The sequence below is a fragment of the Etheostoma spectabile genome, unplaced genomic scaffold (assembly GCF_008692095.1).
Source record: "Etheostoma spectabile isolate EspeVRDwgs_2016 unplaced genomic scaffold, UIUC_Espe_1.0 scaffold00008011, whole genome shotgun sequence".
Lineage (NCBI taxonomy): Eukaryota > Metazoa > Chordata > Actinopteri > Perciformes > Percidae > Etheostoma > Etheostoma spectabile.
The window spans coordinates 11,068-24,521 of record NW_022603545.1 but is presented as its reverse complement, the minus strand read 5'-3'; the positions used below and the strand labels follow the sequence as shown (position 1 = coordinate 24,521).

Here is a 13,454-nt window from a genome sequence, read left to right as displayed (position 1 = left end):
TAAAAGAATTCAATGTCTGGCTAGACAGAAGAAGTGAAACTGAGAAAATAGCGATTAGGGGGCATGGTTGAAGATGTATTCCTGTTATAATTGAAATTTTATTAAAATAAACAAACCAGAAGTTGTGTTAGTGGATAGAGTGGCATTGTGGGTTCAGACTTTATCCTATACTTCTGAGAAAATAACAGTTTTGATTTAGTGCTCATAATATGGTCATTTTCAGGTTCATAGTTGTATTCAGAAGGTATATCAAAACACCATATTAGTTTTGTTGTAGTTTTGCCTGCACATTGCTGCAGCTACTCTTTTCACCATGTGTGTTAAGCTCTCTGTTTTGGCAACAGAGTGAGATATCTCACTTCTGTTCCATCTTTGTTGGGAGTCGTACATGCTTGCTACTACGAAGTAGTGGTGCGCTCACCATGTATACCTCTGGTGGAGGTATTGCAGCGTTGTAACTCGAATACAGTCAAAGGTACTGCATTTTTTATTTATTTATAGCTAGAGCAACCTCTCTTTGCCTTTTTTGACTGCTTGAACAAGCTGCAGAGACGTTGTCTTGCCCCGCTAAGCCTTGCTCATGTAACAGCAGCATTTAAACTGTATTTCACACTATGATGGTTAGATTTGCAATTAATCAGCTGTTCACATGCATGCCAAACTGGAGGGGAAGTCCGTTACAGTTATGTAGGCCTATAGGCTATTCAACAACCTCTCTCTCTTCCGTTATCATCCTTCTGGACATTTCTGCTGCCTTTGACACAGTGACATTTTGACAATCAACAATCTGGATGTCTCAGGCTCTGCGCTCTCTTTGCTCATATCTTACCTGGCGGACGAACCTACCAGGTAACTTGGAGAGGATCTATCTCAGAACCTTGCCCACTTAAAACTGGGGTCCTCAGTGATCAGCCCTGGGTCCTTTCCTCTTTTCTCTGTACACCAACTCTCTAGGGTCTATCATTCAATCGCACAGCTTTTTATAATCACAGCTACGCAGATGACACCCAACTAATTCTCTTCTTTTCGGACTTTGAAACGCAAGTAACAGCACGTACTGTATCTCGGCCTGACATTTCTTCTTGGATGTCCACACACCATCTGATACTCAACCTTGACAAGACTTAGGTCCTTTACCTTCCATGGAAGGCCTCTCCCACCCAGGACCTAACTATAACAATTGACAACTCTGTGGTAGTCCCCGCCCAGACTGCTAGAAACCTGGGTGTGACACTTGACAACCAACTCTCCTCCACTGCCAACATTGCTGTAACTACCCGATTGTGTAGATACATGCTGCATAACATCAGAAGGATATGTCCCCTTCTAACGCAGAAGGCGGCCCTGGTTCTGGTTTAGGCTCTAGTCAGCTCACATCTAGACTACTACAACTCACACCGCTCCTCCGCTCTTTTCACTGGTTACCAATTGCTACCTGCATCCGCTCCAAGACACTAGCATTTGCATACAGGGCTACGGATAAGCCCCAGTTTACATCCAGGACGTGGTCAAACCTTATACCCCAACCCGCCCACTCTGCTCTGGATCAGCCAACCCGCTTGCTGCCCCGTCACAGCGAGGGACAACTATTCACTCAACAAAAAGGGTTGGGCATCGTTTTGATTTGAATGAGTATTTTCCGATTCTTCCTTTCAATTTTTGGTTCTTTTCTCTATTCCGATTCTTGAGGGGGGGAGTCTAAACATGTCACAGGTTTATTTCACAGAGCAAAATTGTATTTTGAGTCAATTAGGAGTTTTAGTTTTGGGAGCTGCAGTCCATGTAGGAGAAAATTAGGAATTCCTCTGCACCAGACCAAAATGCAGATTTATATATGCAGAAGTTGCACCCTGGTCTGGACTCTCTGGACACTACTAACTTAATGCATTAAAAACAGTTCTTGTTCAGAAATATGAGCATGTCTGCCTTCTCATGCAATATACGTGAACATTCAGCCCATACAGTATAACACGTGTAGAGGAGGCCTGAACACACAAACACGAAAATGCCATGTTTAACATTAAAGGATAAGTCATGCGCTGGTTCCACCACCAGGCAGCACGGTTATCAGACGTAAAGGTTGGTGGTGTCTCCTTGTACATCTGCATTTCCTTCTCTGCATGGTCCTGGATGGACATGGTCCTCCTCTGTGATGACATCCTTTCTGCATCCTTATTGGCAAAAAGCTCCTCAAATGGAGCCTTTCTTGGATGTTTGCTTGGAGGTTGTAGGAAAAACAGAATAGATTTGTTAAATGAAAAACATCTACTAAAGGCAAAGACTAAAATCCTAAATATAATTTCAGCATTTCTGTGCTTACGTTCTCATCTTTTTACATCCCCCCCCCCCGTTTGTTAAGCGTCCTTGGGTTTGTGAAAGGCGCTATATAAGTCAAAGTTATTATTAATATTATTATCATTTTTCTCTAAATACATTGTTCTGTCATCACTATCTTCTCCACAGTCATCATCTGTTGACTGCAAATAACATAATTGGCATTTATAGACCAAACATTTTAATGACTGAATTGGAGACATTAAATGTTTCAACTTCAATGACATTATATAACCTGAACTTGCTCAGAGTCTGTCATCATGTCTCTCTTGATTTGGTACCAGACACCGATATTTTGTTTGAAGCGTGGGTCTAATGCTGTTAACACTTCAAGAAAGTTCCTTAAGTTCTCGCTCTGTAAAATAAAAATCAAGTCAACGGGATAGAATGATTTAATGTATTGTTCTTTAATGAAAGTTCACCTAATTTGTACCTGATATCGCTTGGACAAGTTTGCCCAAACTTGCCTCTTGAGATTTTATACAAATACTGTGTCTCAGTGTGTAACAGTAAAGTGCATTTCAAGCTTTTTTGCGAATTGGCAGGATCTGACCACATGTGGGCTTCTTTTCAGTTGAAACGCAAAGCGTGGAAGTGTACCTCTGCCTTCCTGAACTCTTTATCACTCAGCCGGGCAAGTCTGTGTGTGACAATTAGGATACATTTTAGAATATGAAATGCATAGTTATTCTCGCTTACACTTTTTTGTTTTTAATTATCTAATATCAAACTCTCACTTGAAGTTGACTGAAACTTAAAACTTGCTTAGTGTTTTATTAATCTTGTGTATTGGTCTGTGCTGTATAAATACGTTGAGTAGGACACCCAGATTTTCCTCTCTCCTATCTAGCTCTACCTGTCCCTCTCCATATTCTTTCTCAGCCGTTGATCCAAGCTGCCTGCTTGAATTGCAGGGTATTGCTCTAAGAATCTCTCCATCATAAGGCAGAAAGAGTTCCATCGAATACTCACATTAAGTGTGAGTGAGTGCTGTGGCAGTTCTGACACAAACATTAAAATCACAAATACAGAGAAACAAATGACATAACATATACATATATATATATCATCATACAACATTTATGAGATTTTAGTTATATGATTTAGACATTAGCTATTTGAAAAAATTGAATGAATGCAAAATTTACATCACTAAAAAGGCATTTTAATTATAAAGCATTCACAGTGGTCAAATGAAACAAATTCAGTGATTCTTACTGAGGAGATCTTGCATCTCTTGCAGAACAACCTTTGCCATCGAGGACCTCTTCATCCATCCGATGATGGCACATATCTTTGCAGTCCACTGCAGTCAGGGAGTAGAGACTCTCCTGCAAGATTGAGTGTGTGTCTGAGCAAAGCAGCCCAGTTTCACAAACTCTAGTCTTTTATGGCCGTGTTCATATTTGCTGCATTATCCACAGCAGCAGCCACTACTTTGTCAAAAATGCCATATTCTTTCAGGATGTCGACGTTCTCCTTTGCCACGGCGTGTCTGGTCTGGGCTGTGTAGACAGCTTTGGTTTGCAGTAGGGATGAGCGAGTACAGCATTATCTGTATCTGTTTACCACATGAATTATCTGTATCGGCACTCGGACTGGGTGGGGCCTAACCCGTAAGTGGACGGGATTTAACCCGGAAGGGGGTCGGGTTGTCTTGAAATGGGCGGGGCTTTAACCAGTATGTTGTTATAAAGTTGAAATGGGTTGATCAGAAATTGTTATATTTATTGCTGATTAGAAAACTATTTACATGACAGCATCAGCTTTGAGCTTCAGATCAATGGTGTTGTCATGGTAACAAACAAACTATATACAGAACAAGTTTTGCAACAACAAATACAACACATGCGGTTGCAATTATGAAGTAAAATGTAATGAACCAGAGTTTTCATACTCAATATAACTTTCTTTTTTAACTTTTAAGACAGAGAGAAAGAGAGAGAGGGGGCGGGGGGGACCGTGTTCTACGGATCTAATAAGTTAGAGCCAGCAGAGGTTAAAAAAAAAATCTCCAACGGCAGAGACGCAACGCGAGTCACATTCTACCAGGTAGCATGTCTGAAACCCCACGTTTACCAGAAACCTACTGGTTACTAAGTAAGTACTACAAACCGAGGTAAAAAACAAACCTGAAGCTCAAGAAACCCTAAACGTTAACGGAAAAGACCTGCAGACCTGAGTGACTGAGGGAGATGGAGAGAGAGGGAGAGAGAGAGAGAGCGCTGTTCACTTCTCAGTGTTCGGTGTGTGAGTGAGCACAGTGTGTGTATAGGGGAGGGGCGCTGTGACTATCACAGAACAACCCAGTCTCCGCTACCCAATGAGGAGTTTTCAATCCGAGCACAGATATTGACTCGTATTACTTGTATAATACTTGTATTCGGCAAAAGTGCATTATTTGTACCGGATACTCGTTTTAGCCGAGTATCCGGCTTGTCTCTAGTTTGCAGCGCTTTAAGCTTCATTTTGCTGTGACAGCTAGGTAGGGCTCTTGAGCAATATATTTCTATCTTGTACCAAGTTGGGCTTAACTGGTTTGCCAAATAGTCTCTGGTAAGGGCGGGTGTACTTGGGGTTGATACAACGGATCACATCCCTGTGAACATAAAATGTTAAAATTTCAATACTTTTTTCTAATTTCCCCCACATAAAATATACCTTTTGTTTTGCAACTTAGAAAAGATTGAATCAAGAGATGAGGGACGAAAAAAAATATTCTTACATAGTAGACCAAATAAGGATGCTGTTACAAATTTAAAATGTTTTTCTTAGTTGATACCATTTTTTTTAAAGTATTAAAGGCAAGGTTGGTTAAGGTAAAAATGCTACAAAGCCATCACCCGCCGTTAGCATCCCATTGACTGCCATTCATTTTTCATGTCACTTTGACAGTGAATAACTTTGCACCTGAAGCGTTTAAAGACTCAATTTATCAATTGTTTATTTCTAAAGAAACACAACAATGTAACAAGCTCTGTTAACTTGTATGTCACGTTATGGCTCCGTAGCAGAGGTTTTTGTAAAAATAGGCTAACAATTGTGACATAACCACGCAACTTGCTGACGCATAGTCGACAAATCACCATATTGTCATGAGGAAGCTTGCAGACAGTTTGGACAGTGTAGGTTTAATTACTAATGTTAACTAGCATTTTAGTTAGCAATGCTAGATTGCTAGCCAACAATACTTTTCTCCTAAATGACTTCTTCACTTCACGTGAGTTGGATTATACAGTATGTTATTGACAGAAACCTGGCTTATGGCAAGTTCACCGTCTTTCTCTGAACTTCTCCCCACCCCCCGATGTGGCTTCCTCAGCTTCCCTTGGACCACCGGTAAAGGTGGAGGGCTAGCTGCTATGTTTAAGTATGGTTTTTGGAAGATTCCTTTTGACAGCTGCTCCACCTTTGAGCGGCAGCTGTTTAAGACCGCTTTTCCAATGTGTCCAAGGTGGTGTAATGACCTTCAAAATTTAATAACAATTTTGACTGGAGTGGACTGACTTTGTGGCTGGGATTGCGTTTAAATATGATTGCTTTTTAATTGTTGGGGATTTTAATATACATGTGTGCTGCAAATCCAGACCTACAGCTAAGGAATTTTTTTAATCCTATTGATTTTTAATCTCACACAGTCTGTCACTGGCTTGACACACGAAAAAGGACATACTTTGGACCTCATGCTGTCATATGGTTTAGGTGTTGCCATTAAAGAAATATGCGACACATATGCGTATTTCAGATCATCTGCCCGTCTTATTTACTGTGGTTGTGTCCTGTTTGGACGTTTCCACTGTTGCTCCCGAATGTTGTGGGCGTGCAATTAACCTCACAGCTGCTTTTAAAGACTCAGACTCAGTCAGTTCAATCTTAAGGATTGTAATCTTAATGTTGAGGAACTCACCAACCTCATTGCCTTTACTTGTCCTGAGATATTGGACTCTGTTGCTCCACTGAGGAAGAAACGCACTAAAGTACTTTCAGAACCGTGGCTAAATGAAACTACCTCTGCTCTCAAACGTGTCTGCAGAAAAGCTGGCACGTTTACACATTACATAAATACCAGGAAGCCCTTAAATCTAAGCTAAAAACTATTTTTTTTATCTCACCTGGTTGCTAGTAACACCCAGAAGCCTCAGGTTCTTTTTAAAGTGATTAACTCTATTTTCAACCCTTGTGAACAGGGGCATCGGACTGGGGGAAAAAAAGAAAATGAGTACTCGGTATCAGCCGATATGCAAGGGCAGTTATCAGTATCGGAAAGCAAAAAATGGTATCGGACATTCTCTAGTTAAAGCAGCGCTTTTCATTCTCCACATTTTTTGGATCTGGGCTGGACTGGATCTTTTAGTTAGGACTAGGGCTGGTTACCGAATTCAATACTCTTAGGTACCGACCGGTTTTCCTCTAAAGTCCTCTAAGTATTGAAAAATGCCTTGTCATTCAATACCCGATTTCAATACAAAAGGAGTAAATTTCATCAGCATCAGTGAGCCAATATGCATGCAGAGACAGGCTCACGTAGTAGGAGCTTCAAAATGTGTTATTTTGTAATTTCAAGTTTAGACAACCTTATCAAAGTCAAGGTATCGGTATCCGTACCGGTATCTAATTTTTTTTTAACGATACCCAGCCCTACTTAGGACTGACCGGTTCATTTAGGAGCGACCGGATCCCATGCTTTAAGATGTTAAGTGAATATGGCCTCTGATGTTTGTGTTTTGTGTATCTGCTGTATTGCTCCCAGACAAAAGAGTGACTCAATTTGTTTTTTTTCTCTAACTTTCATCAGTCAGGATATGTCTGTAAGGATGGAAATGGATATCAATGGAGTGTCAAGGGCACACGTCTCTATTCTTCCTGCAACTGAGATCAAAGCTGCATTAAAACCAGAAGCAGAAAGACCTCGCTGTGCCAGCACTCCATGTTCACCTATTAGAGGTACTGTTGCAGGATACCAGATCCTGCACATGGACTCAAACTATCTGGTGGGCTTCACCACTGGGGAGGAGCTTCTCAAACTGGCCCATCAGTGGTCAGAAGGCACTCCGGAGAAGGGTTCTGTATCAGAAGCTGTGTCAAGCTCCATCCAGAGCACTGTCCCAAAGTCTGTAGACTTGGACATCCACCGTTCTTCAAGAATCTGCAAAAGCAAAAGTCGCTACTACCAACCCTACGACATTCCTACTGCCAGTGGGCGGAGACGGAGGCGTATGCCCAGCTCGAGCGACACCTTTCTCAGGTCCCTGGCCCACGGGGAGCCAGGGAAGGGTCATCATGCAACACTACCCCTATGTCTGCTTAAAGGGAAGAGGGCCCAGTCCAAGTCTCTGGACTACCTTAATTTGGACAAAATAAGCATCAAAGAGTCATCAGACACTGAGGTGTTACAGTACCAACTGCAGCACCTTACCCTGCGAGGGGAGCGCATGTTTTCCAGAAACAAGACATAAAAGCACAGTGGGAGGCCCTTTTAGGCATCTTTCACCTGTTTGGGGATTTAGGTGCTATTTCCAGCTTGGTTTCTTTTTATTGTTCTTTAAGAAGGCAGTCTGATTATCTTGTAATTCTATTAACTGGGGGTTTTACCTTGTACTGTACACATAACATGAAGAAAATCTTTAAATCACTCCTCACATTGTAATGAGGTTGTTGAGGTTAAATAATGTGAATAATATAAACTTAGCAATAACTGGTAAACCTATTTATTGACTGTGTTGTGTGTTTTTACTGTTCAACAACACACTAATATTATCAGTTTACAGCTGATGAAAGCACATATCCCTTACTGTATCAGCTTTAAAATGCACCATTGCTATATGTCCAATAATAGTTGATCTTTGAGGAGTTGTGTTAGTGAAAGTTGTGTGATTTTCTTTTTTTTCTTCTTCAGATTATGGCGCTGCATATAACTGTCAAATTAGCGTTTGATATACTTAATAATAGTACTTAAAAATATTTTTATTATTGCAGTGTCATAAATACATGCTAAAATTTCAGCTTAATGGCCATCAGAGCATGAAGGGAAATGGAAGTATTATTTTTTTTTATATAGGAGTTGGCAGGTGATTGGCTTAAAGGGTCACGTAGTAATTAATTTCCTGAGGTCCTATATACATCTTTATTGACAACATGACAATGACCAATAACAGAGGAAATGGCAGTTCCCTGAAATTGTAACTCCTTGACCCCCCTGCTTCCCAATTCTCCAGCTTGTGATGGAAATTATTCTCAGCGTGCCTTTTTGAAGGATATCCCAATTCCCAAAATGCAAATAATGAGTGAGGAGGCTCCCTGGAGGAACTATAATTGAGGATACACCGATGTATCATTTAAATGTCTTTTCACTTTTGGTATGTAAATCAAGAGGCGCAAGAGAAAGAGAGAGTAAATACTGTAGATATAGGAATAAGAATGTCAAGATGTCGCACCTTTTTATTTGTTGTATTTAACATACACAAACATATATATAAATATATGATGTCTGTATGAAAAGAACTATACAAATATATGCAATATTATATAGCCTATACAAACGCACTCCATTATTGATGCATGAATTGGCTCTTTAATTCAAATCTGCGTGTAGGCTTGAAATAATACACCATTTACCCACAAATTATTTTCTCCGATTTAGAGACCCAGATGGACATTTGACTGCAGTTCACGACAGTTCCTTTATTCTGCGTTGCATTTTAAATGGTGTATTGTAACACTGTGCAAGTGTTTTCTTTAAAGATTAGAGAGGCTGCTTGTAAAAATTTCCATGCGCGCAGTAATGTCACTGCAGCTGACTACGTCTGACATTTTAGCAGCAAACTAACTGTAGTTATAAACTTGACAGAGGAAACAGAACTAAACCTTAGGCTTCTAAATTAGTTACAATGAAGTTATAAGCTGCTGTTTTTTGAGTTGTCCAACAGCAGCTCTGTTCACATTTTAGATCAACGTTGAAAATATTTTCTCTGTTATTGATTATATCACCCACCCACTAATAATCAAAATGTTAATTTGGATGATCTAAATGGCCCAATCTATAGATTAACCACAGGCAGGGTCTAAAATCAACAAAAGTACACATCGCTGCTGATAGTCAAGAAGGATCGTTGTCATTACTCTCTGAATGAAAGAAAATACAATGGCTAGTAAAAAGAAGATACTGCCATTGTCAGCTCTCGGACTTCTTCTTGTGGAAGAAACACTGATTTGCTAGTCAAGGACTAGCACTCCACCAATCAGATTGGTCACTGAGTCTGACTGCCCACTGGCCGATTCAACAAGTCAAATCGAATAGAGGGTACCCTGCAGGACTAAAAGATTTTAGCTTCAAATTCATTCAGCTGAACAAGTTTAAAAATATAGAATGTATATCACAGAAACTGTAACCTAAGTAAAAACTGTTCAATTAATTGATATTTTCTTTTTCATCTGCTTTTAGTAATTGTCAAATGATATATTAAAAATATGTAGGCTATATGGGGAGTTAACTCACAGTTCCAAGGCTGCAACTAAATGACCATTTGTTGAGAAAGTGCGACCTGCATGATGACTTATTTTTATTTAATGTCAAAAAAGGAGGAGGGCGCAAGTCTGCTGGAGTTGGCCAATGTGTGTTTGAGAAGGTGAGGGTCTGTGAGTGATTAGTCAACTGCATAACACTGTGACATGTGATTCTCGCTTTCGTTGCATCTCAATGTCCTGCACAACGTTGTCTCGGTCTCAGACAAAGAGGACAGGATTTTATTTCAACACAACAACTGCGGGATATCACTTAATAACTGATTTATTTGCATTTTTACATTGATGCTAATGTTAGCGCTGACATTTTCTACACGCTGCGGTACTGCTCCCTTACTTGGGCAAGAATGGTAGAAATGTGACAGGAAAATAAATGTTTATAGACTGCTAAATCTATAACTATTTACCTCGTAAAAACAAATAGTGTTTTTAGCTCATCTCTGGCTCCCTCATCACTCAATATTTCCTACAGTGGGTGTTAGATAGTTAGATACTCCCCTTTCCTTGGAAGTTTAATCACCTTAGATATAATTTGTATTTCAGTGTTTAAAAAAAAAAGTCAAAGGAGTAGTGAGGAGCCTGTATGAGGCTGAGGCAATAATACAGTACAAATGACATTAATAATACAATGTTTATATTCTGAATGTGCATTTATTAGGACCATTTAATTAAAATGTGACTGAACTACAATACAGCCGATTGTAGTTTCTCAATCAATTACTAAAGCATTTATTAGTAATATTAAAATTGGGGAAATGTGAAAAAATTGCGTTGTAGGTCAATTTAAGGTGTGCACCCCTGCATTTTCAGCCTGTGTCTCTACATTTTTTGTTTAGATGTTACACCACTGTAAAAAAGGGTTAGTCTTGAGCCAATCACCTGCCAACACCTGTATTCAAAAGACATGGTTTCCATTTTTATTCATGCTCTGTATGCCAACATTAGCATGTTTGTTTGACGTGGCAAGAACAAATTTGTGAAATTGACATTAGTCAACTTTGTCCTAAAGATCTGTGTATGTGCTACCTTTTTACCTTTGGGTATTCACCTTGGATAAGAAACCTTATGAACTTTGGTCCAACACCACAAACAAATACTGGGAAGGTGCATCCTCTCAAAGACCTAACAATGCTAATTTATCAAATGATTGCTGTCAGTCAATATCAGTGTTTTTAAACCTTTTATTTACTTAATGATACTCACTTAACTGTGTAAGGATAGCTACAGATCTGTTTATTTAAGTCCATCTTACCATGCCAAATGTACATTTCAAGAGTTATTGATCATTGTAATCATTCCCTCTATCCATACAGTAATGCCTTCCTTTAAAAAAAAAATGTATAAGTAATTTTTACAGTCGTGACATGCAACAAACATTACAGCAAGGACTTTTCAATTACATTATCAGCTCCTTGAGACCACAACTCACCAGCACGCCCCAAAATAATCCTTTCCTAATGTGAATACACTGTAAAAGCTGAGGAAGAGAATCCATTTCCCAGTTTTTCATTTTAGCTTTGGGACTGTTGGTTTTACACTCTCTTAGTCATTCACACAATGGGGATCCCTACGCAGCCAGTATGGACAGGACTGCATCTCTGAGTACATATGATACCATATGTGTATTGTATTAAGAAAACATCGTCACTATCAAACAGTCAATCCAACAAATTTGAAAGGTGGCTTTTTAGCCGGATTCTTCATAGAAAACAGCAAATTTAGTAATTGGTAACAAGAAACCAGTTCACATGATGGGAGTTAAAAACACATCTGTAGAAATTTCTAAAACTACTCTTGCAGTATCATCCACTACAAAAGGAGAGTGAAAGAGTTCCTATGCACAACCCAGAAGAGTATAATTTCAGTATTTTTTTGCATGTTTATTGGTTATTGATGGAAAATATGGTTGTTAATATGTTGCCTTTAGAATACAATATTGTTGCATCTTTAGTTTTGTACATTGGTTATGGGCGTACTGTTATGGGAAAACTCAGGAGTAGCTCTGGATACGTGAAAAAAGGTTCAGCAGACTTACACAGAAGCATTTAATGAAAACTTGATTGAGGAGAATTACGATTATCCCAACTGTAGTCTGTATATCTTCTGTTAAAGCTGTCAAGTTTGGGTTTTGTGAGGCTATTGATGGCGCCATAACTTATTGCATAGTTTATGTGATAATGTCATTTCAATTTGTTCTGTTGTAAAAAATGAACCAATCTGAGTAAAATGGGTGCAGTCTGTCTGTTAGTTTGGACCCATTCATCTCAGTGTTGCAGATCCAGTCCAAAAATCTGACATTTTCAGACTACAGTTTTCCATTTTAAATTTAGAACATATGCATTTTTTGAAAATCAAAACATTTATTAATTTATATACACACAATTTTTTTTATAATACAACCACGGAATAAGTGAATATTCCGCTGATCAAATTGGAGACGTTAGAAATTCCAATGAAAATAGACTTGGCAAATGAATCAAGACGTACATTAAACATGTCTCACTGAAGAGAGCAAAAAGTGCAGCAGATGCAGAAACTATAACTTTCCGCAAATTAATACATTAAGTCATACTTTCATCTCGATTTTCACATTGTTTTTGCTCGTTGAGGTTTGACTGGAGCTCTTAATTACACTATCTTCTCGCGCTGCCTTCTGCAATGGTTTAATAAATGGTTAAATGGTTTAAAACTATCTGGAGAATTAGCACCACCAACTTTTTATGCAAATATTTGCTTTTCAGTAGCGGATGAAAATGCACATTATTTCAAATTTGGCTGATTTCTTCGTATTTGGTTAACATTTGAGCAAAATTTGGATAGGCAGTATTTCCATTTTAAAACATGGGGATGCAATTGAAATGTGGACATTATACATGTTGGGTGGAAATGTTCTTTTGCTTTAAATATTGGTGCTCACCTTATATATCCTATTTATTTAAGTGTTTTTTAGTTAACAAATATGATCATAAAAATCAGAGACAATTACCTATTTGCTTAATGGGTGCAGTCATTTAATACTGTTGTGTTGGAAGTTGCTTAAAGGCTACTGTTGATGTAAATCAGCATCAATGTTATGATTTTGATGATCATATTACAGAAAAGTAAATAAAGTAGCAGACTTCAGTTGTGACATTGAATACTACTGTCTGGACATTGAATGCTACCGTCTGAAACATTTCTTGGTACCAAATAAAACTACATGTGAACAGGTAATTGTGGTGTGGGGATTTGCATCACATACAGATAAGGTAAATGTTAAACCACTACTAAGGTCAATACAATCATAGTTGTTATATTAGCTACTACTGCCAAGCAAAGCAGTAATTTGAAAATCATACATTGAAATGATATAATTTTCTGGCATTTTGAAACTTTGATGTAAAACTCAAGGGGTGTACAAACCATTTCTCTTTATACTATAGGCCTACGTAAAGTCACTCTTAGGCACTTCTATTGATTCCTTAATTCCTGAAATTTTCAAGTTGATTCAGGGTTTAATATAAACTACAAAGCCACTACAGATGAAGCCATCTAAAATTTCCACTCCCTTTGTGCTGGAGCCCCGGCAGATCCGTGACAGGTCCCTGGCAAGGCCGTGG

The 13,454-nt window shown here is 38.8% G+C and overlaps 1 protein-coding gene across 1 annotated transcript; it reads left to right on the top strand.

The window, feature by feature from the left end:
• Positions 1 to 7,094: 7,094 nt before the first annotated feature.
• On the top strand, positions 7,095 to 7,806 carry LOC116678745 (UNC119-binding protein C5orf30 homolog). Its single transcript, XM_032508490.1, has one exon. The coding sequence runs from the start codon at positions 7,137 to 7,139 to the stop codon at positions 7,788 to 7,790; it is 654 nt and encodes a 217-aa protein (XP_032364381.1). The 5' UTR covers positions 7,095 to 7,136; the 3' UTR covers positions 7,791 to 7,806.
• The last annotated feature ends 5,648 nt before the right edge of the window (positions 7,807 to 13,454 follow it).

Coding starts and splice junctions, on each gene's coding strand:
- LOC116678745 (XM_032508490.1), top strand. CDS start 7,137: ATGTCTGTAAGGATGGAAATGGATATCAATGGAGTGTCAAGGGCACAC.